Source organism: Silurus aristotelis, assembly GCF_946808225.1.
Source record: "Silurus aristotelis genome assembly, chromosome: 27".
Lineage (NCBI taxonomy): Eukaryota > Metazoa > Chordata > Actinopteri > Siluriformes > Siluridae > Silurus > Silurus aristotelis.
In genome coordinates, this window is record NC_139600.1 from 15,303,076 (window position 1) to 15,328,075 (window position 25,000).

Consider the following 25,000-nt stretch of genomic DNA (forward strand, 5'->3'; position numbering starts at 1 on the left):
CATATTTGAATACATGTTTTTTTTAGAGGTGGTTGTTATATATTCAGGGTGTTGGGGTTTGTTGGAGTTTTGAGGGTTTTGGAGTGTTTTTGGAGATTGTTTTAAAATTGTTTGTGAGGGTATTTGTTAGTATTTGTTGGGGATTTTAAGGTGTGTGGCAGTTCATGGGTTTTTTTGGTGGTGATTGTGGGGGTTGTCAGTGTTTTGCCAGTGTTTGTGAGTATTTGTTGGGGTGTTTAAGGTTTTTTGGGAGTGTATGTTTTTTTTTGGTAGTGATTGTGGGGGTTGTCAGGGTTTTGGGGGGTGGTAATGTTTTTGGTAGTGTTTGTGGTGGTATTCAGGGTTTTAAGGGTATCTAAAGGGGTGTCCAAGGTATTGGGTTGTTTGTGCAGGTGATTAAGGTTTTGTTTTTTTTGATAATGTTTTATTCATGTTTTTTTTTTTTTATGTTTCTGAGGGGTGTTCAGTATTATAGCAGTGTTTGTGGGGGTATTTATGGTTTTTGGTGGTGTTTGCAGGGGTATTTGTGGTTTTGGTGGTGTTTGTGGGGGGATTCAGAGGTACTGTTAGGAGTGTTTTTGTGGCTGGTCAGGGTTTTAAGAGTGTTTTTAGGGGTATTCCGTGTTTTTGGTGGTGTTTGCAGGGTTATTTGGAGTTTCGGGAGAGTTTCTGTGGTGTTAATGTTTTTGTGAGGGTTTGCAGGGTTATTTGAAGTTTTGGGAGAGTTTGTGGGGGTATTCAGGGTTTTCTTGCTGGTGTTTGCAGGGTTATTTGGAGCTTTGGGAGTGTTTGTGGGGGTATTTACGTTTTTGTGTTAATGTTTGTGGAGGTGTTTGGGGTTTTGGGAGTGTTTATGGGGTATTCAGGATTTTGGGAGAGTTTATTGGGGTATTCATGGTTTTTGTGAATGTTTGGTGAGGTGTTTGGGGTTTTGGGAGAGTTTATTGGGGTGTTCAGGGTTTTTGCTGGTGTTTGTTGGAGCATTGATGGTTACAGGAATGTTTGTGAGGGTATGTAAAGTTTATGTTAGCGTTTTTGTAATGGGGTGCGGTAGTAATAATTCATTGGATCTTCAGTGAATTTTTAGGGGCCTACACAGAGTGGGTGGGGGAGAGATGAGAAAGACTGATAAGGAAAGAAGAAGAAGAAGATAAACAAAAAAGTAAAAGAGGCAGAAATCAATATCATGTCGGAAATTTTCTCTTCTAGAAAGAGTCATTTTCTGATTCGTGTTTTATGAACATTGATTTTTCTTCCCATTTGGTCTCCAGGGTAACTCTCTGCTCTTCCTGCCCAACGTTCTGAAGGTGTATTTAGAGAACGGCCAGACCAAAGCCTTCAAATTCGAACCCAAAACCACTGTTAAGGTAAAGACAGTTTGCAAAAAAAAAATTTTTCATTGCTGGATTTATTATTATTAGGAGAAAAAGCAAAGAAGGGGTTAAGATTCGGCCCCCGGATCTTGAACGTGGATTAAATGCGCCATCAAGAGAACACTAATGGAATTAATGCTATTTGATATTTCAGATCGTAGAGCTAAAGTGTCATTACGGCATCCAAACAAAATCATTATGAAATAGTGATTACATAACGATGGCAAAAAGTACCATTAGCCTAACTCTCAGTGTCTATTTATCTGTGTGTGTGTGTGTGTGTGTGTGTGTGTGTGTGTTAATGCGTATCATGTTGGTTTCTGAATCACAAGGACATCGTGATGACTCTGAAGCACAAGCTGTCCATATCCCGCATCGAACACTTCTCTCTGGTGCTCGAGCAGCAGTTCAGCATCACTAAACTCTTCTTGCTGCACGAGGATGAGCTGATTCAAGAAGTAAAATGCACACACACACACACACACACACACACACACACACACACACACACACACACACACACACACTCTGTAAGTGTTTATCGCATATCTAAGGTAGCATTCAGACAAAACTTGGACTTTTAGTGTATCACTAAAAACACAACACACGTGAAACACTGTTATTAGGCAACTTATGCATATGGCTGCTGTGATTAAGCTCGCTATAACCGCTGTCAGCTTTTTAGCTAAGTAGGTCTACTATATAACGGCAACCTTTTTCAGGAATATGAACTTTTTTCCACAGATGTGTTGGTGAAATGTTTGTTGTATGGCTTTTGAAAGACACATGAACGCTCCTTCGTTTCTAGGCAACAAATGTGTTAATGTAACACTATGAAGATTTACTTTGACCAAACAAATCTATAAATGTACAGACTTTATTTCTCTCCATAGCATGAAAAACAGCTTCACACACTCATGGACTGTTCAGCTGAAATACTTTGTCGTGCCTCTTGTTAAACTCACCACAGATGTTCTTCACCAGTTGGAGAATTCTTGTATCACAGAGCAGTTTAATAGGATTTAGGTGCGGTGACTGGGCAGGTTATTCCATTAAAGAGATGACACTCCAGATGACTGTTTGCTTTATCAATAACGCTTACAGAACTCAGACGTATTTGTCGCTTCGGCTCATCGTCTCGTTGTGCGGTGAAGCCGGTTCCAAAATAGTCCAGATGGAATTGCGAGTTGAAGTTTGGAATGGTTGCCATGTTGCCTCAGGATTCCTTTCAAAAAGAAATTTGTCTATCCAATTGATTAGCTTGCGTTTAAACACGCTGAATATAATTGTGAATGAATTGTGTGTGTGCACATGTGCAGGTGGTCCAGAAGCGAGAGCCTCATGATTACCGGTGTCTGTTTCGTTTCTGCTTCACGCCCAAATACCCACAAGAGCTGCTGGAAGACGACCCCATAGCCTTCGAGTATCTTTACTTACAGGTGTGTTTTATAAGAATTTAGATCACAAGCCTTTACAACATTCAGAACATATTGGGGTTTGATTTCAGATAAATTTATTCTAGCATCATTTAAGGCTAGTTCTTAGATTAAATTTACTCATAAACGCTAATTGTGTCCACGTCCTGTTTCAGGTTTATAATTTATGTGAAAGCCGCAGTGCTGTTTAGATCGCAAACAGTGAACCAACTGTGTCTAAAGTAAAAGCAAAAGAATTTAATCCGAAGTGTGTGTGTGTTTGTACAGAGTGTGTGTGATGTCCTGCACGAGAGGTTTGCTGTAGAGATGAAGTGTAACACAGCGATCAGACTGGCAGCTCTACACATCCAGGAGAGACTCGCCAGCACAGGACAGTCTCCAAAAACACCACTAAAGACTGTTATGTATGTGTCACATGTCACCCCGGCACACATTTCTCACTGAAACATCTCACTGGAGTTTAGGAGCAGTGCATTATTGTGTGTGTGTGTGTGTGTGTGTGTGTGTGTGTGTGTGTGTGTGTGTGTGTGTGTGTGTGTGTGTGTGTGTGTGTGTGTGTGTGTGTGTGTGTGTGTGTGTGTGTGTATCAACAGAAAGGACTGGGGTTTCGGAAGCTTTGTTTCCAGCACCCTGCTGAGGAACATGAGAGAGAAGGACTTGAGAAAAGCCATCAATCTACACATGAAGAGGATTCTGTCGCAGGAGCACAAGCATAAGGTGATTGTTTTGATGGGTATGTGTGTGTGTGTGTGTGTGTGTTTGTGTGTGTTGGGGGGGGGTGGAGTTTTGACCATTTCCGTTTTGTCCATTTCCGAGTAGTAAATATGTATTTATGAGAAGATGCTCTCTTTTTTTTTACGCTCGTGTCTGTGTCTTTCAGGCGATGACAGTAAACCAGGCCCGGCTAAGCTACCTGAGCGAGATGTCTGAACTCAAGTCTTATGGAGGAAAATCCTTTAGTGCCACCATGATGGTAAAAAGTCAAGACACGCATTCCTCTGCCTCCTCAAATCAAACCGAAGATCACGAACAGGGGAGACGTTACAAATACCACAGAAATACTACTATGTGTAAAGAAGTGTAGATAGATAGATATAAATATATATGAAGGCTCTGGGCAGAGCAAAATGTACGGGAAAGAGAATGGATGGAAAGGTAAGGTGAAGAACGAGAAAAGAAGGGGAAGGGAAGGGATAAATAAGAAAGAAAGAGAAGAGGAAGGAATGGAGGGGAAGGAAAGGGGAAGAGAATGGAAAGGAAGGAAAATAAAGAGAATGAAAGGGGCAGTTAAAGCAAGGGAAGAAATGAGGATAAAGGGAAGGGAAAGGAAGAGAAAAGAAGGGGAAGGGAAGGGATGAGTAAGAAAGGAAAGAGGAGAAGAAGGAATAGAGGGGAAGGAAAAGGGAAGAGAATGGAAAGGAAGGGAAAAGAAGATGAAGGGATGGAGTGGAAGGAAAGGAAAGAGAATGTAATGAGAAGGGGAAGGGGAAAGATGAGGAATGAAGGGAAAAATTAAGTAAAAGGGAAAGGGGAGAGGAAGGAATGGAGCGGAAGGAAAGGGGAAGAGAATGTAAAGGAAGGGAAAAAAAGAGAATGGAAGGGGCAGTTAAAGCAAGGGAAGGAATGAGGAAAAGGAGAAGGAAGGGAAGAGAAGAGGAAGGGATGTAGTGGAAGGAAGGAAAGGGAATAAAATCAGAAGGGTAATGGTACAGATGAGGAATGAAGGGAAGGAAAATTAAGTAAAGGGGAAAAGGAAAAGGGGAGAGGAAGGAATGGAGAGGAAGGAAAGGGGAAAGAGAATAGGAGGAAAGAAATAGGAAGCTCACACAAGCTCAGCTTTGTTTAAGTTGCAGGTTACAGTCTTCTTTGTTGCGTTTAATATGAAATGCTCCCATGCCTTAAATTACTTTTTCCTGCTGCTGGTTGACCCTGTACTCTGCACCATTTTGCAAGCGGCTGTGTTATCTTACCGTCGCGCCAAATACACTCCTCTCACCATCTCCGCAGCTGCAGGACAGAGAGTCCACAGTGAGCTTGTTGGTGGGGGCGCAGTACGGCGTGAGTCAGGTGATCAATCACAAGCTGAGTATCATGACCATGCTGACAGACTTCAGCAGCATCACCAAGGTGGAGCTCGTAACCGAGTCGGAGCGCGTCAGCCTGGTCAAGATCTACATGCAGGACATTAAGGTTTGTACTGTAGGTGCAGTCATATGTATATTAACAGAGACCTACCATACTTTATATTCACTTTACTCTTTCTTACCCCTACAGCCCCTAACATTGCTATTGGAATCAGTACCTGCTAAGGATTTGTCATGTCTGGTAGCTGGTTACTGCAAAGTATTTATAGATCCTCAAATCTGCGTGTTCCCCTGGACAGTGGAATCAAAGAGCCACCGTATATCTGCAGAAGAAGGTAATTACCCGGACAATAAAAGCAAAGTAGATAATGATTATTTTGTAGTTTGGTTTAGGCGAATACCCTAACACGTGGATATATGCGCATGGTACAGGTTACGTATCAAGATGCTGCAGCGACTCCGAAGACTCAGAGGTGGACGTCTTGCTTCCTCATGCTCCAAGTCCTACCCAGAATGATACCAATAACAGTTTGGATACTAATCAAGTTGCCGGACAGGAGGAAGAATACGGGGAAATAGAGGACAAGAGTGAAAAAGAGAGTGTGGAGAACGGAGCTGGAGAAACAAAGAAAGTAAGACTAGAGGAGCAGGCCGAGTCTGGGCATGCAGATGAAGGAGAACGTGCAAATCCCGATCTGGAAAATGGCACAGAAGAAACCAACGAGGTTGAAGAAGAGCCCAAGGAGGAGGATCCACCATGTATTATTATTGTGGAAGACCCACCATCAGAGACATCGGATTCCTTTCAGACAGACTCGCGCTTTGTTACCAGCATGTCAAGTGACTCCATGGATGCTTTAGAGGAGGATGACTTTTTGACCTACTTCTCAACTAACTATGTCAGCCAGCTGAATGCTAATGACCATTACCTCCGTGTTGACACTTGTGCACCGTGTCCAAGTCAACTTGATTGTCATGATGACGTTTGCTTTATCGAGTTCCCTGCCAACGATGACGAAATATTAGGTCTTGCTGCCCTGTCAAGCATCGCCGAATGTCTGCCAAGTCCCACCGAAGCCAGCGAGGACGAATATTCAGAATCGGGAGCTGATGAAGGTGAACAAGAGGCTCCAGAGGATGTTTTCGAAAGTATCGAGCCTCCTCATGGAGAGTCAATGTTCACATTCAACCAGGGTGATGCACAACGATACTACAACATCTGTGCAATTTTATCGCCTGATAGCGGTGCAGGAAATTCTCCTTACTACATTAATGTACAAAATGAAGAAGAGGTAAAGAAGGACCGAAAGCCTGTCTGTCCCATCCTTCTTCCCCCTCCAGGATTTGGGGACAGTAGCTCAGACGATGAGTTTTTTGATGCACAGGAGAGATTCATTCACGAAGAACCTTTATCAGCGCCAGTGCCTAAAGGTTTGTCCTTCAGATGTATTTTAATATCATGAATTTGCGATATCTTTAAAAAATATAATGGTGATTTTCTTACCTTTACAGGGCGTTCTAGAAATTCAAGTTTTAAGAAGCGCACTCTGAGCCTAAGCTACATTAGCACCGGCGCTGGTGAACGAAACAAGCAAGAAGGACAGAGTAAAAGGAGAGAGCAAAAAGACAAAGAAAAACCAAAGACAGAGACAAAAAACGAAGTTAGGAGGTTCCGTAAGAGAAGCAGAAAGCGCCGTTCCTTCATGGAAACAGAGTATACATCTTTAGTATCGTTTCCTAGAAAAGACCAACCCGAAAATTGCAACCAAATCCCAAATCATGGATCGGGACCCAGCCATCTTTGTGAAAGTGAGCAATTCAAGCAAACCTCCAAAGAACCATCTGGAACCCATTGTGTTCTGCATGGTCACCAAATCAGCAAGGCAAATCAGCGAAAACAGCAGGTTATATTGATGGAACCGGATTCCATGGAGTTTAAATCCATCACCGAAATCATGTCTACTGCTTCCCCCGGTATTGTAGCAGTACGTACATCTACAGAGCCTAAGGTAAAAGCCACGGACAGTTCTGGTGGACCCGAGGAAAAAGAAGGTGCAGTAGGAGGTGTGGTTGATAGGTCAACAGATAGTCATTTCTTTTTTCACACTCCTTGCAAGGACTTTTGTGATGATGCGTCACCTGTGAAAGAAACCGACCAAGAATCCCTGATGGAAGGTCCATCTCACAAAACTTTAGACAGGAAAAAGAGCTGCTCCCTTCCACATTTAGATCAAACACCTAGTTCGCCTTCTTCGCCTGTATCCTTTAACCAAAACCCAGGCATGGACATGCTTGTTGAAAGTCTGGAATTAGGCATTCAAAGATGCTCAGTAGAGCCAAAAGAAAGAAGAAAAAGTCAGAGCATATCTGGTGTATCTGGTAGTAGTATGGATTTTCGTTTAACAAGGGACCACTTCTTCCAGACGGAGCCTCTAGTGTGCACAAAAGAACCACGTTCAGGTGACAAAGAAAGTTCTTTAAATCCATTCGCCAAAGAACTATCAGGGTTCCATACCCAGGGATACGTATCTCCTCAATTTTCTTCTGGACTTCTTAGGAGGATTCAGAACTTGCCCTTGTATCTGTCTCGTTCCGTGGAGGTGCTTGCCAGTAACAGCAGTCTTGCAGAACCAGCAAGGAGGTTTTCTGAAGGTATGAAGGCCCCAGAGGTGGAAATAGACTTTCAGGAAGTCGTTTGCAATAATTCCTATATGGAACGAGTACAAAAACCTGAAAACAAACAACCCTCATGGCCTCCGAAGACACCTTTGAGCCTGAAATCAGTTGACCCTGTCAAAATCAGCCCTTCATCTCTTTTGCTTACAACACAAAAGCCCACTTACACTCAACCGCAAGCCCTGCCTGGCTCGAGTTTACATCCAAAGCCTGACCTTACGTGCAGTTCAGTGCTTGCCTCGGTGTGTGAGACGGTCATCGAGAGTGTCGAAACACCGATGGAGGTTTGTGGCTGCCAGTCAGCATACACTAACTGTTTTAGCAATGTCCTGAACAGTGGCAGTTTCGATGATGAACTGACAGTCTACGAGTTCTCCTGCAGGACACAGCAAAGTATGCGTGACAGGGTTGCACTGGTCACATCCATGCCTCCTTCATCCCTTTCTGGTTCCTCTTCCTCGTTTTCACCATCCTCACCCCTCCCAGCATTCACACGCATTGTGCTGCCGCCTTCCTCATCTTCAGAACTTGGCCCTCTTCTATCACCCCTGGACACCACTGACTGCTTTCTTTCTAACCCTCATGGAGACACTATGAGCGCTTTACTGGGCCAGCATTACCCCTTACCACCGACAGGATTCCTGTCTCTGCAAAGAGATGTTGATACACTATTAACTGTCCTGGATGGTGCAATGAAGAGCCAAGACTGTATCCAAGAGCATCCCAGAAACACATGTGCAGACCACTTTTCTGAAAACAAGCGCAGGTTGCACGCAGAGGCGCGGGGGTTTCTGGCCGGCTGTCAGCAGGTCGTGAAGGCCGGACAAACCCCTGCAGAGACTCTTCAAGCCCTAGCAGACAGTTTTCACTCACTGGTACAGCTAACAGGCGTATGTCTGAGTTTCTCTAGCTGCCAGAGGTGCCAGGAGCGCCACGCTCAAACCTTGTCGGGGCTATCGGACGTCGCACAGACCTATCAGGAGTTCGCACGGGCGGCCGAGCGCTTGGGCATGGCTACGGAAAGGAGAACTTGCCATGAGCTCAGTATTAAACTCCTGGCCCGTCAGTGCACCGCGCTCACAACCTCTGTCTTTTGCCTAACGCAGCTCTTCCGTACACTCACAGCTCTTTGACCTTCAAACACAAGCGTCTTGATGAGACGTCTGACTTTAGCATAATTCTGCCGAACTCTGGGCTACGTAAGGCATTTGAGATATAAAAACACGAAAGCCAAATAATAATCCAAAAATGCTGACCTTTTACTGATGAACACACACACCACACAAAATGAAGGTGACAATGCTTATGAATGCACTCTTACACACCGAACATCGATTCAAATCGGCACGTGGTACAGTTTTTATTTAAACATACGACGTTTATTTTCTTATTCATTTCAGAAGGTTTCTTGAATTCATTAGTGGTTATTTTGAGTCTAGGACCCACGCACAAGATGAGGACTTAACCTCCCCGTTTACGTCTTTTCTCTTCCTTTAGTTTCTAATTCAGTCGGCTGAAGATTTCTCCACACTATCTGCACATTCTCCAAAGCAGAACTTGCAAAGGCTTAATTTTTGGTAGACATTTGTGGTAGTGATTATGAGTGCAAATTTTGAGCAGGAATACCAAAGATTATGAATAACTGGGATGTTCTTTTTTCATGCGAGGAGCCTTTTTTCGAGAGGAAATCCGACTCCTTTTTACTACGGAAGTTCCCATAGGCTGTATTACAACCTAATATGTACAGTGCAACCTCGATACTCGTGGGGGTTACGTTCTATGACCCCTCGTGAGTAACAAAAAATCGCGAGGTTTTGACTCTGCTTTTAATGGATCCTTTTTCAAGGGGAATTGTACTGTAGTGTAAACTCAACAGAAATTGTGAATTACTATTTACTACTAAGTGAATAACACAATAATAAAATCGTTTTTTAAACATTTTTATGTAATTTATTAGTACAAACTCTGTTCTGAAATGTTACTCCGACCTATCGAGGTCGCGAGTATCGAGGTTCCACTGTACTTTACTGGAGACACTTTATTTAGGTTGCGATATAATTTTGCAAAAACTGATAAGATCCACAGACACTCTATTGTAGAGAACAATGTGTTTTCGGATTCGTTAAATTTAAAGCAGAACACCACATGCGTACCAGGACAGGTTATAAAATATACAATTTCCCACTTCCTGTATATCTTGAATGGCTAATGCCCCGTCTAATAAGCAGTAAGCATTTTATTTGTAAACGATTTTTCAGTTTGTCTGAATTGTGTTATCCGATTGATTTGTTTTTGGATTTGTTATCTTCTCGGCCACCATAGGAACCACACTATACCTGGAAAAGTCTGGTGTCCCCATACTTTTGACATATTCTGCTTTATGTTTGCTATATGTTTGGTATCTTTGTGGTACATTTGAGTCATTTCAGTACTGCTGAGGATCTGATAGAAAGGCCTGCATTGTCTCTTACACAAAAGTATTGGAGGACATCATTACTTCTTCACGTTTCTCATCACCTGAATCTCAATTTGGGACGATTTACTGTCAAAAAATAGCACAAATGGATTGTGATATCGCTTCTTCTTTTGTACCGAACACGTGTGTGGACTGACCTGGAAGCTGCTGTGCACTGTCCTTATTAGGCATGCTTCATAACCATTTACATACTGTACTTTACCAGTTTCAACATGGACTGAGGAATGCATGCAGAAAAAAACAAAGCATGAACTTATGAACAACAGGGGGTCAGTCGCTCTACCAATCGAACGAGAGAATGAATGAATGAATGAATGAACTGTCTAGATGATGAAATGCGATTTTTTGCGCTGTAATGCAGTACTCACTATTAAAAAAAAAAGGAGAAATGACTCACGTTTAAGCCTCTTGCGTCCAGACGTTTACGAGGTGGTGTCAAAAGGTTTCGAGGCGAGTTATTTTTTACAAGAAAGTACCTTATTTAACTATACGTTTACACCCTGTCACCTTCAAAACAGTCCTGGGAAACTCACGTGTGAGGAGAACTTGGTGACAGGGTGCACACGTGGTCAGATTAGCCTCAGTTTTACTGCTCCAGATTCTACACAGGACGATGTCTTTTCCAAACCGACTTATGAAGGTTGGTGCTTCCTGTGACTGTGTGTGTGTGTGTGTGTGTGTGTGTGTGTGTGTGTGTGTGTGTGTGTGTGTGTGTGTGTGTGTGTGCAGCTTTGTGCTGCCATCTGTTGGCATGTTACAGAACTAGTCTCAAAACCTTTTGATACCACCACTTATGCATTCATGATCTTATGTAGATACCAGGATCTACGTCTTACGCCCTTTTTTTTTTTTGCTTGGAATTCTCAAAGGCTACCAACGACGTCAATCCAGCTACTGTATTATTTTACTGTGCTGTCGTAGAGAGCTGAACGTGCTCACAGGAGATTACTAACTGACTTTTTCCTAGACTGCCAGGAGACAGTAGGACAGGTCTAAAGAACAAGAAGAGCCTTTTCATCTGGCACCTACATCTGAGAACCTGGATGGGATTCTGGACGAGCACCTCGTATTCGCCCACATTTATTTGTATCGTCACACCTTCAGTTAATTGGACATTTGGTACATTTCAGTTCCAGGCAGCATCATTTCTTGGCATGGGAAAATTAGGTCATCACCCAGGGTGCAAACAGCTGGGGGGCGCCAGTGAGCACCCCCTTCCCCACTGCCGCTCTTGCCCCACTGAGAGTATTATTATTATTATTATTATTACTTAGTAGTAGTATAATTGTTTAGGTTGATTATTTTGTTGTTTTAAAGTATTGTGGTTACTTTATCTGAGCAGTTTCTCTGGTGATAAAGGCCACTGCATGTAGGAAGAGATGTAGAACATTGTCCAATGCTTACCCGGATTAAAATTCTTTCATCATCATGCAAAGGTTAAAGCCATCAGGGGCTCAGTATCAAAAGAAAGCTTTTTTTAAACCTTTTTTATGAAAGGTTGCGAATGATTTGTATGCCGTGGCCGTGGCAATGGTAATCTCGCTTCAGGTACCTAAAAGGTTGTTTTTGGACCCTTCCAGTTTTCATTGCAGTAGGGCAGCACCTAACCGTTGTCGACTTCCCCTGACCGTTCTTACGCAAGAGCTTTCTTTTCTAGATTAAGCAAACGCTTCTGCAACATGATGTAATCTTTACTACCGTTTATGAATGTAGCAGGCCACTCAGGATCTTCCACTCCACCCTATGTGGAACAGGAGGATGAACGAATGACGATCTTGATCTTGCGCTCTAATACAGGACTCGGTATTGAAAAAGACAAACGACTCCTGTTTCCGCTTGTTGCAATCTGGACTCCGGATATGTCATTGTGCGCTTTTTAGGCCGTGAGCTGTAGGATGTTGAAGGCTGCGATCTGATCGACCTGCCACAATCCGATATTTTAGAGGCAACTATAAGTTCATTTAGAGGAGTTCATTTGACTGGGATATCTGTAGACATTTAGGTGTTCTCCTAAGCTGATGGTGTACAGGGCAGGAGGACATTTAGGAGTTTCTAGTAGTTTACTAATCAGTAAGCAATTTTGTGTGTGTTTCTTGTGTATTTGAATAATTTTTTATTCAAAATTTTTCATTTTTATTCTTATATAATTTATATAATACAAAAATATATATGCATATATATATATAAATATATATAAAGCATTTTTTAAATAAATAAAAAACAATTATTAATATAATAAATAAGTAAATTATAAAATATAAATCAATTTTATTATAAAAAAAAAATAAAATATTATAATTTATGTTTAAGAAATAAATTATAATATAAAATACTCATATAAAAGTGTATTATTTCTATATTTATTTATTTATATATATTTTTCAAACAACATTAAACAACACAGTATTTTAAGATTATTATTAAAATGTACACGTATTGTTTCACGTCCTACACGAGAGCAGAGAGCGTACCAACCAATCACATCGCAGCGCTTGTATTACGTCATAAACGTATAGGCCGAATCCGAAACGGCTCTTTGACTCCTATACCTGTGTTCTATATAAGGCTTGAACTAGTAACTTGTGCGCCCTACGTAGTGCACTAGGTGTTTAAAAACGGAGCAATTTGGTATCGAGCCGGAGTGTGGGATAGTCGCTGAGAGGTTTATAAGCCCGGGAGCGTATTCGAACCGGAGAGCGAGAGAGCAAACAAAATGGAGAAGAACGGAGTAGTTAGTACTGGAGATGTGTCTCTGGACAATGCCGTGAAACAGTGGCTAGAGTTTGATAAGGTGAGCTGGGTGTCGATTCATACCTATTTTCTTCTTCTTCTATAATTGTATTTTTCTACCATGTCGGCTAGTTTGAATACATCTTGCTAGCTGGTGGCCGTATCTCAAACGGCTTGATAAAGTCTATTTTAGTGCACTATATAGTGCATGTGTTAGTGCACTTTTATACCCTCTTTAGTGCACTACATGCATACTGCGGCTGCATTCAGGACACGGCCTATCAGCTGTGACAGTGTTTTTAATGATTTATTTTTTTTTTACTTTAATATATATATTTTTTTAAAGCATATTTGATCATTTCCAGGCTCATAAAAAGTATTAAAAATCTATATTTAAGTTTATTATAGCTACCACACACAGATAGGAAACTCAAAATTTGCTAACGTCCTCATTATTTTTTTTATTATTTCTTTCAAATAACAAATGATGAAAAGTTTCCAGAATCGAATATCAAATCGTTTGGTGTCTATAAGCAAAGAATAATTTCCTGATCCTGACTAAATCATTAACCCCTCTGCACCAGAGTGTGTTAAAGATGTACGTCAATCCGGGCGGTGACGTCACAATCCCGAGCCAATCGGGATTGTGACGTCACCAAGTCGTTAAAATGAAATTTTTTCCCTACCAAAAATAAATAAATACAGATTCACTTTTAGATTCGATTTGATGGATTATATGAAGAAAAGTCTTTGCTCTATAACCTCAAAAAGGGAAAAGAAAAAAAAAAAAAAGCACATCTGCCAAATGTCGTAAATGTTGTGGATTGGAAAACTCTTGAGACGAATCTGATACAGAAACTTGAGATCAGACTCTGTTGACGAGAGGACGTGCGGTGGCACATGCAACTCGTTTAGCAGATAAATGAAAAGCAGAAGGGAAAGATAATCTGCTGAGTCGTGCTTAATTAAAGTTGTGTGTGTGTGTGTGTGTGTGTGTGTGTGTGTGTGTGTGTGTGTGTGTGTGTGTGAGAGAGAAAACGTATGTCTTGTGAGTATTGGAATGTAGACGTGAGCATCTGACTCTGAGTTGACCGAGCAGCTTTGTATAGTGCCATAGATGTCTGCAATCACCCAGGTCAACGTGAGTGTGTGTGTGTGTGTGTGTGTGTGTGTGTGTGTGTGAGTGTGAGTGTGAGTGTGAGAGATATATAAAATCAGACCTCCAAAGACGTTCATTGTTATGTTTTTTTTTTTTTTTTTTTTCCATAAACAGAACAGCAAGACCGCAGCATGCGTGCAAGACCTGGTGAAGGCGGGAAACGTAGATGAGCTGCGCAAATGTTTTGGCACCCGGATGGAGTTCGGGACGGCAGGGCTGAGGGCCGCCATGGGGCCCGGCGTGTCCCGCATGAACGACCTCACCATCATACAGACCACCCAGGTGAGGTCAATACATGATCACCTTCATCACTACCTGACTTTAACATCCTTCTGCTGAAAGAGTCTAGTAGAACATTTCCCCAGACGAGTGGAGGTTTTTATAGGAGCAAATGAGCAGTAAATAAAAGCATATCTAATCCTATACTCAGGTGTCCACAAACTTTTTATAAAGAGTGAACACATTATTGCATTAACGTGTATGTGATGATCTCTCTCTCTCTCTCTCTCTCTCTCTCTCTCTCTCAGGGTTTTTGTTGCTATCTGGAGAAGCATATTGAGGATCTAAAGCAGCGTGGTGTTGTGATTGGTTTCGATGCTCGTCAGCATGAACCCAGTGGCTCCAGCAGCAAACACTTCGCCTCTCTGGCTGCAGCAGTGTTTATCAGCCGAGGAGTTCCTGTTCATCTCTTCTCTGTTTTCACTCCTACGCCATATGTGGTGTGTGTTATAGTTCTGTGTGTATATAATATTATTATTATTATTATTATTATTATTATTTAGTGCTGTGAAATTTAACACACATTCATTTTAATGGCACACATTTTATTAACTCTTTCTCTCCTTCCCTCTCTGTCTCTCTCTTTCCTTCTCTCTTTTAAAGCCTTTCACTGTATCTCATCTGCGTCTGTGTGCTGGGATAATGGTGACGGCGTCTCACAACCCCAAACAGGACAACGGTTACAAGGTACATCCAGATGTGTACAGAGTTCTGATCTTCAACCCTTCATACGTTTCACTGAGTAACTGACTCTCTCTCTCTCTCTCTCTCTCTCTCTCTCTCTCTCTCTCTCTCTCTCTCTCTCCCCCTCTGTGTGTGTGTGTTAGGTGTACTGGGAGAACGGTGCTCAGATCATCTCCCCCCATGACAAAGGCATCGCCTCTGCTATAATGGAGAATCTGGAGCCATGGGCGGAGTCTTGGGACATAAGCTCCGCCTCCCAGAGCGAACTGCTCAAAGACCCGTACGAGGACATGCACCGAGAATATCTGCAGTGTGTTCAACAGCACTGCTTCCACAGGTACACACACACACACACACACACACACACACACACACACACACAGAGGTTATTCAGAGTTGTGCAACCGTGACTTTTCACACACAGAGAGCTGAACAAGCGATCATCCGTGAAGCTGGTGCACACGTCGGTGCACGGCGTGGGTCATGTGTTCGTCCAGGACGCTTTTAAAGCCTTCGACCTTCGACCTCCGTACGCCATGGAGGAGCAAAAAGATCCCGACCCGGAGTTTCCCACCGTGGTGTACCCCAACCCTGAGGAAGGAGCCGGAGTGCTGGTAGATGTGCACACACACTTTTTTTTTATCCCTTTATAGTTACGTTTCTTGTGAGTCACATGACGTGTGTGTGTGTGTGTGTGTGTGTGTGTGTGTGTGTGTGTGTAGACCCTGTCTTTTGCACTAGCGGACCGTGAGGGCGCGTCAGTGGTCCTGGCCAACGACCCAGATGCAGACCGACTGGCCTTAGCTGAGAAACAGCCAAGGTGTGTGTGTGTGTGTGTGTGTGTGTGTGTGTGTGTGTGTGTGTGTGTGTGTGTGTGTGTGTGTGTGTGTGTGTGTGTGTGTGTGTGTGTGTGTGTGTGTGTGTGTGTGGTAAACAAACCCCCTCTCATGGATCGTGTCGTTTGTGTGGTGTGTGTGCAGTGGCGAGTGGAGGATGCTCTCGGGGAACGAGCTGGGGGCGCTGCTGGGCTGGTGGATGTTTCAGTGCTGGAAGGAGAAGCAGGGCGAGAAGTTCAGGGCTTCAGTGAAGGATGTGTACATGCTGGCCAGCACAGTTTCCTCCAAGATTCTCCGTGCCATCGCTCTCAAAGAGGGATTTCACTTCGAGGTGAAGGCTCTTTCACAAGATCTTATTTCTCAGGTCTCAGGAGAAGATGAAAACCGTGACATTATTGCAAATAATAAGGGGGGTTTACACATGATCACAAAGTCCTGTAGATAATCTATGTATTATTTAACCCCCAAATACATTCTCTCTCTCTCTCTCTCTCTCTCTCTCTCTCTCTCTCTCTCTCTCTCTCCTGTAGGAAACCCTGACTGGATTTAAGTGGATGGGGAACAGAGCGAAGCAGCTGCTGGATCAGGGAAAGACCGTCCTGTTTGCCTTTGAGGAGGCCATCGGTACGACACCCAAGCTCTTAGATTTTCCACAAACCCCGGCATGATGGCATCACGATTCTGTTCTTCACTATTCTTATTCTGAACATGAAGCACAACTCCTTCTCCAAAGATGTGCTTTTTTTTGTTTTTTTTTAACGAGTCCATAGATTGAATATCTAGATATGTTTTCTTAGTGACCAACTTCCTAAAACTACACAGGATCATGTATGTAGAGGAGCATAGTGGTGACCTTCATAACATCCAAATAGCATCATCTTTAAGATCAGAATAACCGAATGGCACCAAATTGGAAAGTGAATAGTTTAGAACCACAAACTGGATCAGGACAGGAACCACGCGGTCATTACCGATGTTCATGCACACAATCTGGTCCAAATTTTTTAATTTTTTTTCAATTCAGGATACATGTGCAGCCCAGCGGTGTTGGATAAAGACGGAGTGAGCGCAGCAGCCATCGCCGGAGAGATGATCTCGTACCTGGCGTCCAAAAACACCTCCGTCTCACAGCAGCTCAAAGCCATCTACGACGAGTGAGCCCACAAACAAACAAACAAAAAGCATTCTATTTTACACAACATCTTACATCTAATATCCTTATTTTATGTTTTTATGAAGGTACGGCTACCACATCACCCAGAACTCCTACTTCATCTGCCACAACCAGGACACAATCAAGCAACTGTTCGAGCGACTGAGGAACTACGACGGCGAGAACACCTACCCTAAAGAGTGTCGGGGCTTCGCAGTCAGCTCCGTCCGAGACCTCACTACGGGCTACGACAGCAACCAGCCTGACCTCAAAGCTGTGAGCCACGCCCATTTTCAGGATTATGTAAATTATATATAATATATATAAACAAGCACACACTGGGCATCTCTGACTACGTGTATTTCTTCCTCAGGTCCTTCCTACCAGTAAGAGCAGTCAGATGATCACCTTCAGCTTCGCAAACGGGGGCGTGGCCACCATGAGGACCAGCGGCACCGAGCCCAAGATCAAGTACTACACCGAGCTGTGTGCTGCTCCAGGGAACAGGTAAGGTAAAGTAACACTAACAGGACAAACACTAATCCTGGTTTGGTTGATCTTGACCATAAAATTGCTACGTGCGACTTCTTTTTTTGAACATCCGATTCATTTACTCCTATAATAACCTCCACTCTTCTGGGAAGATGTTCTACTAGGTTTTGTGGAGATTTGTGCTCATACAGGTGTTGGTAAAGTCAGGATCTGATGGAGGCGAGGTGAGGAGGCCTGCTCAGTGTAAACAATTAATCTCAGACGTTCAATATTGTTGCCGGTAACAAAACGTTTTGTAACACGCCACCAGATGGCAGCAAAAGGCTGCATGCAGAGTCACAGGGAGCACCGACCTTCATAAGTCGGTGTGCCAAAAGACATCGGGAGCCACGCAACCGGTGCTGTTCTGATCACGTGCGTTTCCACGTCGGCGAATTTTATCACGGACCACAAGATAGAACAAAGAGCAAACGTGGAATTCGGCGTGAAACTGAGACGTTTGACTTGACATGAAGTCTAAATGTATGACAAGCATTTCTCTTTCTCTCTTTCTCTCAGTGATGTGACTCAGCTGAAGGCCGAGCTGGACACCCTGGTGGATGCCATCGTAGAGAACTTCTTCCGGCCTACGAAGAACAATCTGATCCCCCGATCTGATTAAACACGGGCGATTGTGCCGATGGAAGAAAATCCACCACTGCCTTAAAACCGATCCTTTTCAACCCCCACCCACGTTTTCTGTTCATCCACTGTTCAGCACGAGTTCACACGGATCTGCACTTTTAGTCTGAACTTAGTCTTACAGTGTTGCCCCTCTAAGCCACGCCCACCCGACACGAAAATGTGACACGGAGGCGAAAATGACCGGAAATCTCACGTTATTTAAACCGAACACGATATATTTTAATTGCGTCTCTGTTTGTTTGTTTACTTTACCACTTAATCTGCAGTCTTCCTCTTGAAGCACTTTAGCACACGCTAAACTAAAGTCTAGACGGTTTTCTTTACTTTCGGACACCAAACACAACTAGTGACACGTTTACGTTCAAACACCTTTGATTTTGAATCTTTTGACCAAACTATAATGGGATAAAGCGCACGTGACGAGTGAAACGTTTACAGTCGTTGATATTTTTCATTGTTTCCTTTATTGTGTCCATGTCTGCCCCCCCCCCAGCCTTCAATAGTGTCCTGCTTAAATCCCTTGACGCCTGTAGAAACCATCAGTATAATCAGCAGCATCACACGCAGGAATCTCACACAGTGAGAATGAAGTCATTACTAAAGCAAGAAACCCAATAAACACAATTCAACACAAGTCTCCTTTCACTGGAGCCACAACTGCACCTCCCACATACATCATCTCCAGCAGAAGCATCGATATTTACCTCAAAACATCACCCCGGGGTTTTTCCCCTGCATTTTTTCCACGCGTTGCGGTTTTCCTGGGGATTTAAAATGAAGGCAAATTGTGTATTTTTGCGCAAATTCTACAGAAAAGTAAAAATATCGTGATGATGCGTCGCCGTTCTCAACGACGAAGCCGTTTTGAACTGTTTGCCCGCGTTTCTTGAAAGAATCCATCAAAATCCGTGATTTTGATGGAGTTTAAGACGGCAGAGAAGGTCTTGTTACCCGCATTGTAACATCACAATTCTGAGAGCATTCCGTATCTTTTTTCTTTTTTTTTTTCCTTATTTCCTGTTTAAAACACAATTTCAAGTTGCGATTAGAATCCAGTGCTGCTTTAAAAATCTTTGACATTCGACACAATCACTTTCTCTCCAATCTATAACATTCCTTTCATCTTTCTTTTTTTTCTTCAGTTTTACTGTACGATTTCTAGTTATTTGTGTGAAAGTGAGTGAGTGCTGCCCCCTGCTGGACAACATCGAAATATTACATAGTACATAACATATTAATCAATCAATGAATGCTCTAAATAGAACTAGAAGAAAAGGAATAATAATTAATTGTGGTTTTTGTTGTCCTGGTCCACACTCTTCCAGCTGAACGCTGTGATGTTCTACTGAGTCAATGTGAAAGCTTTCGTGTGTTTATTTTCTTGCCAGAAACTATTATATCATATATTTAAAGTGACTCCAAGCCGAAGCAGAAACTCCTGGGTTTTTAAACTCCTCCACAGACTTTTCTCATTGCTTTACACTACTGTTTATCAGCTACTCTGTTCACAGTTTTATTTAAACATGCCTCTTTCCTGCAAGTGGATTTGAGCTGAAAGTTCTTCGGTTGACCTTCTGAATAAAGAATCTCACACTTTTTTTGTGTGTCGAATTTTTTTCTTTTTTTTTTTACTTTATGATTCAGCATGATTTGAGGAAGGGTTCGAATTTGGGACCTCATTAGAGACTGGATTTGGGCCCTGGTTGAACAGAAGCTCTGGTTTTAGATGAACCACTTGCAATAATAAAGGTTGTGGAAAGGGAACTTGGAGGAATCTGATCATTTTATTTCACACTAGAGGAAACTGCTTTGCACAAAGCCATCATTTTTTTTAAATCAAATCTTATTTGTCACATACATACAGAGTCTGACACGCAGTGAAATGCTTTGTACGACTGTCCAACATTTAAACATAAAAAGGTATTGAGTTAAGGATAAAAAAAATAAGGTAGATAAATTAAAAAGTATAAACTATTAAAAATATATGTATATACATGAATAAGTCTGGCAGAAGTACAAATTAAAGTGATGTGGTGATTATCCTTAAAGTGTCCATGTGCAGTGTGTAAACAATGTAAACAACATACACGTGGCGCAGTAGTGTGTGTGTGTTTTCGTGCGTTTTTTTTATTTCACATTTATAAATTTGTATTTGGTTTTATTTTATTTATTTATTTGTCAGTATTTTTCCTTTTTTTTTTTTCTTTTTTTTCGCACTTCCGGCATGTTTTAAGGGTTTTTTCCCAGCGTGCGTCGTAACCCGGCAACGAGACGACGCTCTTCCTCCTCCTGAACGCAACTCCGCGAGCGCGCATGCGCGGCACACAGTGCGATCGAAAGCGGGGGAGGAGGGCGGAGGCTCGGGTGTAAGAGGCGCGCGCGCTCCGTGTGCACTCTGCAGAGTGGTGGAGAAGCGCGCGCACTTCCTCATCAGCGGTTCGTTTGGCAGAGAAAAAAAAAATGCATGAATTAATTAATAATAATTAATACAAATAAACAATAATTGAAGGACTTTGTGAGGAAATGAAGCGCTTTTGGGGAACACGTCCTGAACGAAAGCACTCTGATGGAACTTCACCTGAATTATAACGGCGTTTGATTGAACTGAAGCGGGCGGAGCTTCTGCACGTGAAGGTTCATACATATTATTATTATTGTTGTTGTTGTTAAATGCATTTTTTTATATATTCACTGAAATGTATATATTTCCAGTATCTTTAGCCAAATGCTGTATTTCTTTCTATTTACAGCTTTAATGACACTCCTTACTATTTATACCCTGTGTGTGTGTGTGTGTGTGTGTGTGTGTGTGTGTGTGTGTGTGTGTGTGTGTGTGTGTTTGCTGCCGAACCTAAAATTAGTCTCTGAGACAGTGATCCTTCTCCAGACTCTCAGATCGAGAACCTTCAGGATTCGGTTCAGATCCTAATCAGTTTCCAACGCGTGTATCAGGTCACGTGATCGCGTGTAACGCGTGGATGTGGGATGGGATAACGTGTGTTGGAACACAGGGCGTGTATTCGTGGTGATTTTTGGATAAGAAGTGAAGAACATTAGGGATGGTGTGATGCGACCTGGTGTTACCCTGTGTGCTTTATTCCTCTTTTTTTTTTAACAGGTTAAATTCTATTCTCAAATTTATTAACGAAAGACAAAACTTTTATTTATTATTTATAGCTACGATTAATGCATTGTAACGTTTTAATAAAATTATGTAAATTTGCTATAGAAATAAACTTGACGTCCATGAAATGTTTCGGTTCCTGTTTTCGCTTACTTTATAGCAGCTGTCCTTCTTAAAACCAAATAGTTCACTCGTCTGTTTGGGAGACTTCTCGTTCTACCTTTCTCAACCTTGATCTTGACATTAATCACCGATACAGTGAGATTCCTACATGTTCTCACACTTATTTCTTTTTATTTGCATAACGTTGTATGACGCCCCTTAACTCCGCCCCTTTCCCCTCCTGCTTTTCACCCCTTTTATGTTTCTCTCTCTTTTCTCTCTGCATGTATTCTGTTCATTCCGGATCTCTCCTCATGGGCAGCTGAACCTCTGATAAGAGGAATTCAGATTTTTTTTTTAGAAGACAGCTGCTCGACGTAGGTTTGACCGCCATCCAAATAGAGATCACTGTTCAGCTAAACAAACAGGAACAAAAGAATTGCACCCTTATATGACCTCTATGTGACCTCTACGTGACCTTGTAATGGTGCTACCAATGTTTATGCATGGATGTGGCATTAGTTTAAGACTAATGTAGTGTTAAAATCGATGTAGTGGCGTCCATCTTGGGGGGGGGACTGATTTTCTTTGGTATGCGGTTAAACTCCGCCCTCTGGGTGACGCCTTCCAAAGATTGACCACTTTTTATACGGTTTATGGGAATTATACCGGCTTTGAGTCGTGCTTTTGGGAGGAAGATAATCGACATCTGGGTGGCGTGGTGACATTTTAGATACAATACTAAGGTTTAGCGTTTTAAAAATTGTCTAAGGTGTGGTCAAGGGGGCGGAGTTTTTTCAACCTGCACCCAAAAATTCGAGATTGGGGGATTTTCCCCAAGATGAATGCTTTGTTATGGATTAATCAAGCCCATGCGTTTCTGTGAATGAACCATATTGATGCACCCAGGGCTCATGGAGGGCATCTGCTTTGAGGTGAAACCCCGGGGCAACTCTACTTCCTCCAAGTCGCACCAGGAAGGATCAGGAGGTGAAGATGAAAAGGAGGTGGAGATCCAGTACAGGTTAACGTTGGTGGGCTCGTTAGCCATCCACCCGCAGACCACGATGACTATGCTGCCCTGGGTGGTGGCTGAGATACGCAGGCCTCGGCTGAAGGAACGGAGCTTCAGCACGAAAATCTCTGGGCCTCAAGCTCTCGAGGTGAGTGAGGAGAACGAAAATGTCTAAAGATCTGTTAAAACCCTTAAAAGAAGGCGTGTGGGGGACGGGATTTATATTTATGATAACCAGAACTGTCTCTTGTCTCTTCCAGATGCGCGACTGTCCGGTGGTGTTGCGGATCTCGTGTTCTTGGGTGCGATGTGTGATGGGCGTGGCCTGTGCAGGAGACCCCTGGGACCCACTGAGACACACGGTCCTTTTTCAACAGCAGCCACATCGAGTCGCTAAACTCATCCACAACAGCCGAGAGCCGAGTTACTTCGGCTGTCTGATTAGGGAGGAAACCAGCGCCACCTGCTACGTGTTCCGCTGCCATGACGAACACAAGGTTTACTCACACGCACACACACACACACACACACACACACACACGTGGTTGCAGGTTCCCCAAATTTTAGACCTTCAGTGGTGTCCTACCTGAATTAATTCACCTCCTAATACCACCATTATGCGTCATGGTTATAGAAGATATCAGTATTGTAGAAAAACGCAGTAGAACAGACAGAACACGCAGGATCTCATACAGTGAGAATGAAGGTCATCACTGAGGCAAAAAACCCAATTAACACAATTAAACACGTCTCCTTTCACTGGAGCCACAACTGCACCTCCACATACATCATCTCCAGCAGGCGCATCGATAATCACCTCAGAACATCACCCCGGGTTTTTTCCCTGCATTTTTTTTCTTGCATTATAGTTCAGTGTAAATATTTCATTACAAAAAGCTTAACAATTGTTAACTGTTTTGGTGACGTTTCCTCAGGATGTCCAGCTTTTCTTGAAAATCCCGTCTTGTAAATGTCCCTTCGAGTGTCTCTGCGACCAAATCAGTTTCTTCTCCTCTGTCAGACGTTGTGGAATGAAAGAAGAAAACAAACAGCTATTGAATCCACACAAATATATATTGAGTTTGTGCAGTTCTGACTAGTGTTTCATCCGATTGCAAGACGTGAAAATGCTGACGTGACTGGACGCCTTCTAGAGGGCCTCGGAGAGTCAGAAAGTCAAATCTGATTGGTTAAAGCAGCTCCAAGTTACATGCCAAGAGCCTGCGTTGTTTATTTCTACTGCAACGGTGTGATGCGATGACTGAAATCTGATTGGATAGATAGATAGATAGATAGATAGATAGATAGATAGATAGATAGATAGATAGATAGATAGATAGATAGATAGATAGATAGATAGATTCACCCCTGATAGACTATTTTCTCATATCCCTGGGGTCAGAGCATAGGGTAAGCCATAATACAGCACCCCTGGAGCTGATACGGTTAAGGGCCTTACTTAGGGGCCCAACATTGGCAGCTTGGTAGTGCAGGGCCTTGAACCACTGATCTTCTGATCAGTAACCTAGAGATTCCCAAATGTCTATCATTACTACTTTGTATTAATTCTTTATTAACGATCAGTAAGAAGGAAACGTATGTGAAATCAGGAAGTAGTTCACCGAAACTCAGAATCAGGAAGTGATCCGGGAGGAGGACATCGGACTACTATTACAACATTTTATACATCTAATAATACACACACACACACACACACACACAAACACACACACTCTCGCTCATTATATCACCTTCCTGACCTTCTCTCTTTCTTAATGACCTGCATGGGGTCCACCATGTGCTTAGTCACACACATATGTTTACACGTGTTTGTATACGAGGTAAACAGAATACACATGTGAGGAAAATTCCATTAATTCTGCTAGTTCTGGTAGGAATCCATCCTTGATTCTGATTGGTCAGAAGGTCATCCGTTCAGTACCGTATGAATGTGCTTGTTCTAAGATGTTACGTTGTCCACAGGGACCGAGTTCCTGTACTATGGACGGTCTCCATTGTAGGGTGTTGAGGATGTAGGTTTGTTTTCAGAGAAATATTGAACGTTAAATGTAACTGTAATTGGATAAAAACAACACGGCATGTAAAATGTTAGTGCTGCTGAGGACCAAGAGGAGTTTCAGGAAGTGCTTTTAGAGGAAATGAATCATCTTCAAAGCAGTAACTGTGACTTTACTTCTTCATCGTCAGGAAGAGGAGAAGTGAGAGAACCTCTTTGAGGATCAGCTTTAATCTGACAAAGTTCATTGATGATGGGGTTTATGGAGGAGCTGAAAATGTCAGCTGCATGCGTGTGTGTGTGTGTGTGTGTGTGTGTGTGTGTGTGTGTGTGTGTGTGTGTGTTTGTGTGTGTGTGTGGGGCTGCTATGCACCAGTGAGCTATAACAGGAGTGTGTTTGAGAACGTGACCTCACTAGCATTTGTTTTGCAGTGATACCAGATACAGCAACATGTCCTGCAACAGCACATGCACGCACGCACACAAACACACACACACACACACACACACACACACACACACGGATGCAAACACAAACACAAACAATAGTCTGGATCGAACATATGAACTATGATGCCAAATGAGACTGGACATTTTTGTGTTGTGTGATGTATATGCAACTGTTTTGTTGAGGTATGAAGGTTTTGGGGACGTTGTGTATTTGGTTGTATAAAGGTTTG

The 25,000-nt window shown here is 42.7% G+C and overlaps 3 protein-coding genes and 1 long non-coding RNA gene across 11 annotated transcripts in view; 3 read left to right on the forward strand and 1 right to left on the reverse strand.

The window, feature by feature from the left end:
* Positions 1-10,433, forward strand: part of frmpd1a (FERM and PDZ domain containing 1a) — a 32,116-nt gene extending 21,683 nt beyond the window's left edge. For all 3 annotated transcript variants that reach the window (XM_083532662.1, XM_083532664.1, XM_083532663.1), the window contains 11 exons: positions 1,272-1,367; positions 1,706-1,831; positions 2,693-2,812; positions 3,077-3,213; positions 3,403-3,526; positions 3,690-3,782; positions 4,817-4,999; positions 5,084-5,228; positions 5,326-6,324; positions 6,406-9,432; positions 9,707-10,433. In XM_083532662.1, the coding sequence (XP_083388788.1) occupies positions 1,272-1,367; positions 1,706-1,831; positions 2,693-2,812; positions 3,077-3,213; positions 3,403-3,526; positions 3,690-3,782; positions 4,817-4,999; positions 5,084-5,228; positions 5,326-6,324; positions 6,406-8,702 (4,320 nt within the window). In that variant the 3' untranslated portion in view covers positions 8,703-9,432; positions 9,707-10,433. The remainder of the gene's footprint in view (positions 1-1,271; positions 1,368-1,705; positions 1,832-2,692; positions 2,813-3,076; positions 3,214-3,402; positions 3,527-3,689; positions 3,783-4,816; positions 5,000-5,083; positions 5,229-5,325; positions 6,325-6,405; positions 9,433-9,706) is intronic.
* LOC310721400 overlaps positions 1-25,000 on the reverse strand; it is a 145,893-nt gene that overhangs the window by 10,611 nt on the left and 110,282 nt on the right. The gene's annotated exons all lie outside the window — the stretch shown is intronic.
* pgm2 (phosphoglucomutase 2) lies at positions 12,536-19,658 on the forward strand. 3 transcript variants are annotated; one of them, XR_014531982.1, is made up of 14 exons: positions 12,536-12,836; positions 14,049-14,216; positions 14,462-14,653; positions 14,817-14,900; positions 15,041-15,234; positions 15,322-15,511; positions 15,620-15,717; positions 15,878-16,064; positions 16,264-16,357; positions 16,758-16,887; positions 16,973-17,162; positions 17,260-17,393; positions 17,937-18,984; positions 19,112-19,658. XR_014531982.1 is itself a non-coding variant. In XM_083532877.1 (13 exons), the coding sequence occupies exons 1-13, from the start codon at positions 12,759-12,761 to the stop codon at positions 18,037-18,039; spliced, it is 1,842 nt and encodes a 613-aa protein (XP_083389003.1). In that variant the 5' UTR covers positions 12,672-12,758; the 3' UTR covers positions 18,040-19,658. The 3 variants fall into 3 exon arrangements, 1 of the variants encoding a protein (XP_083389003.1); XR_014531983.1 differs by having other exon boundaries at positions 12,672-12,836; positions 17,937-18,889; positions 19,001-19,658; XM_083532877.1 differs by having other exon boundaries at positions 12,672-12,836; positions 17,937-19,658.
* Positions 22,203-25,000, forward strand: part of tbc1d1 (TBC1 (tre-2/USP6, BUB2, cdc16) domain family, member 1) — a gene marked incomplete at its 5' end in the record, with an annotated part of 42,814 nt that continues 40,016 nt past the window's right edge. For all 4 annotated transcript variants that reach the window (XM_083532712.1, XM_083532714.1, XM_083532715.1 and 1 more), the window contains 2 exons: positions 22,203-22,451; positions 22,564-22,800. In XM_083532712.1, the coding sequence (XP_083388838.1) occupies positions 22,203-22,451; positions 22,564-22,800 (486 nt within the window). The remainder of the gene's footprint in view (positions 22,452-22,563; positions 22,801-25,000) is intronic.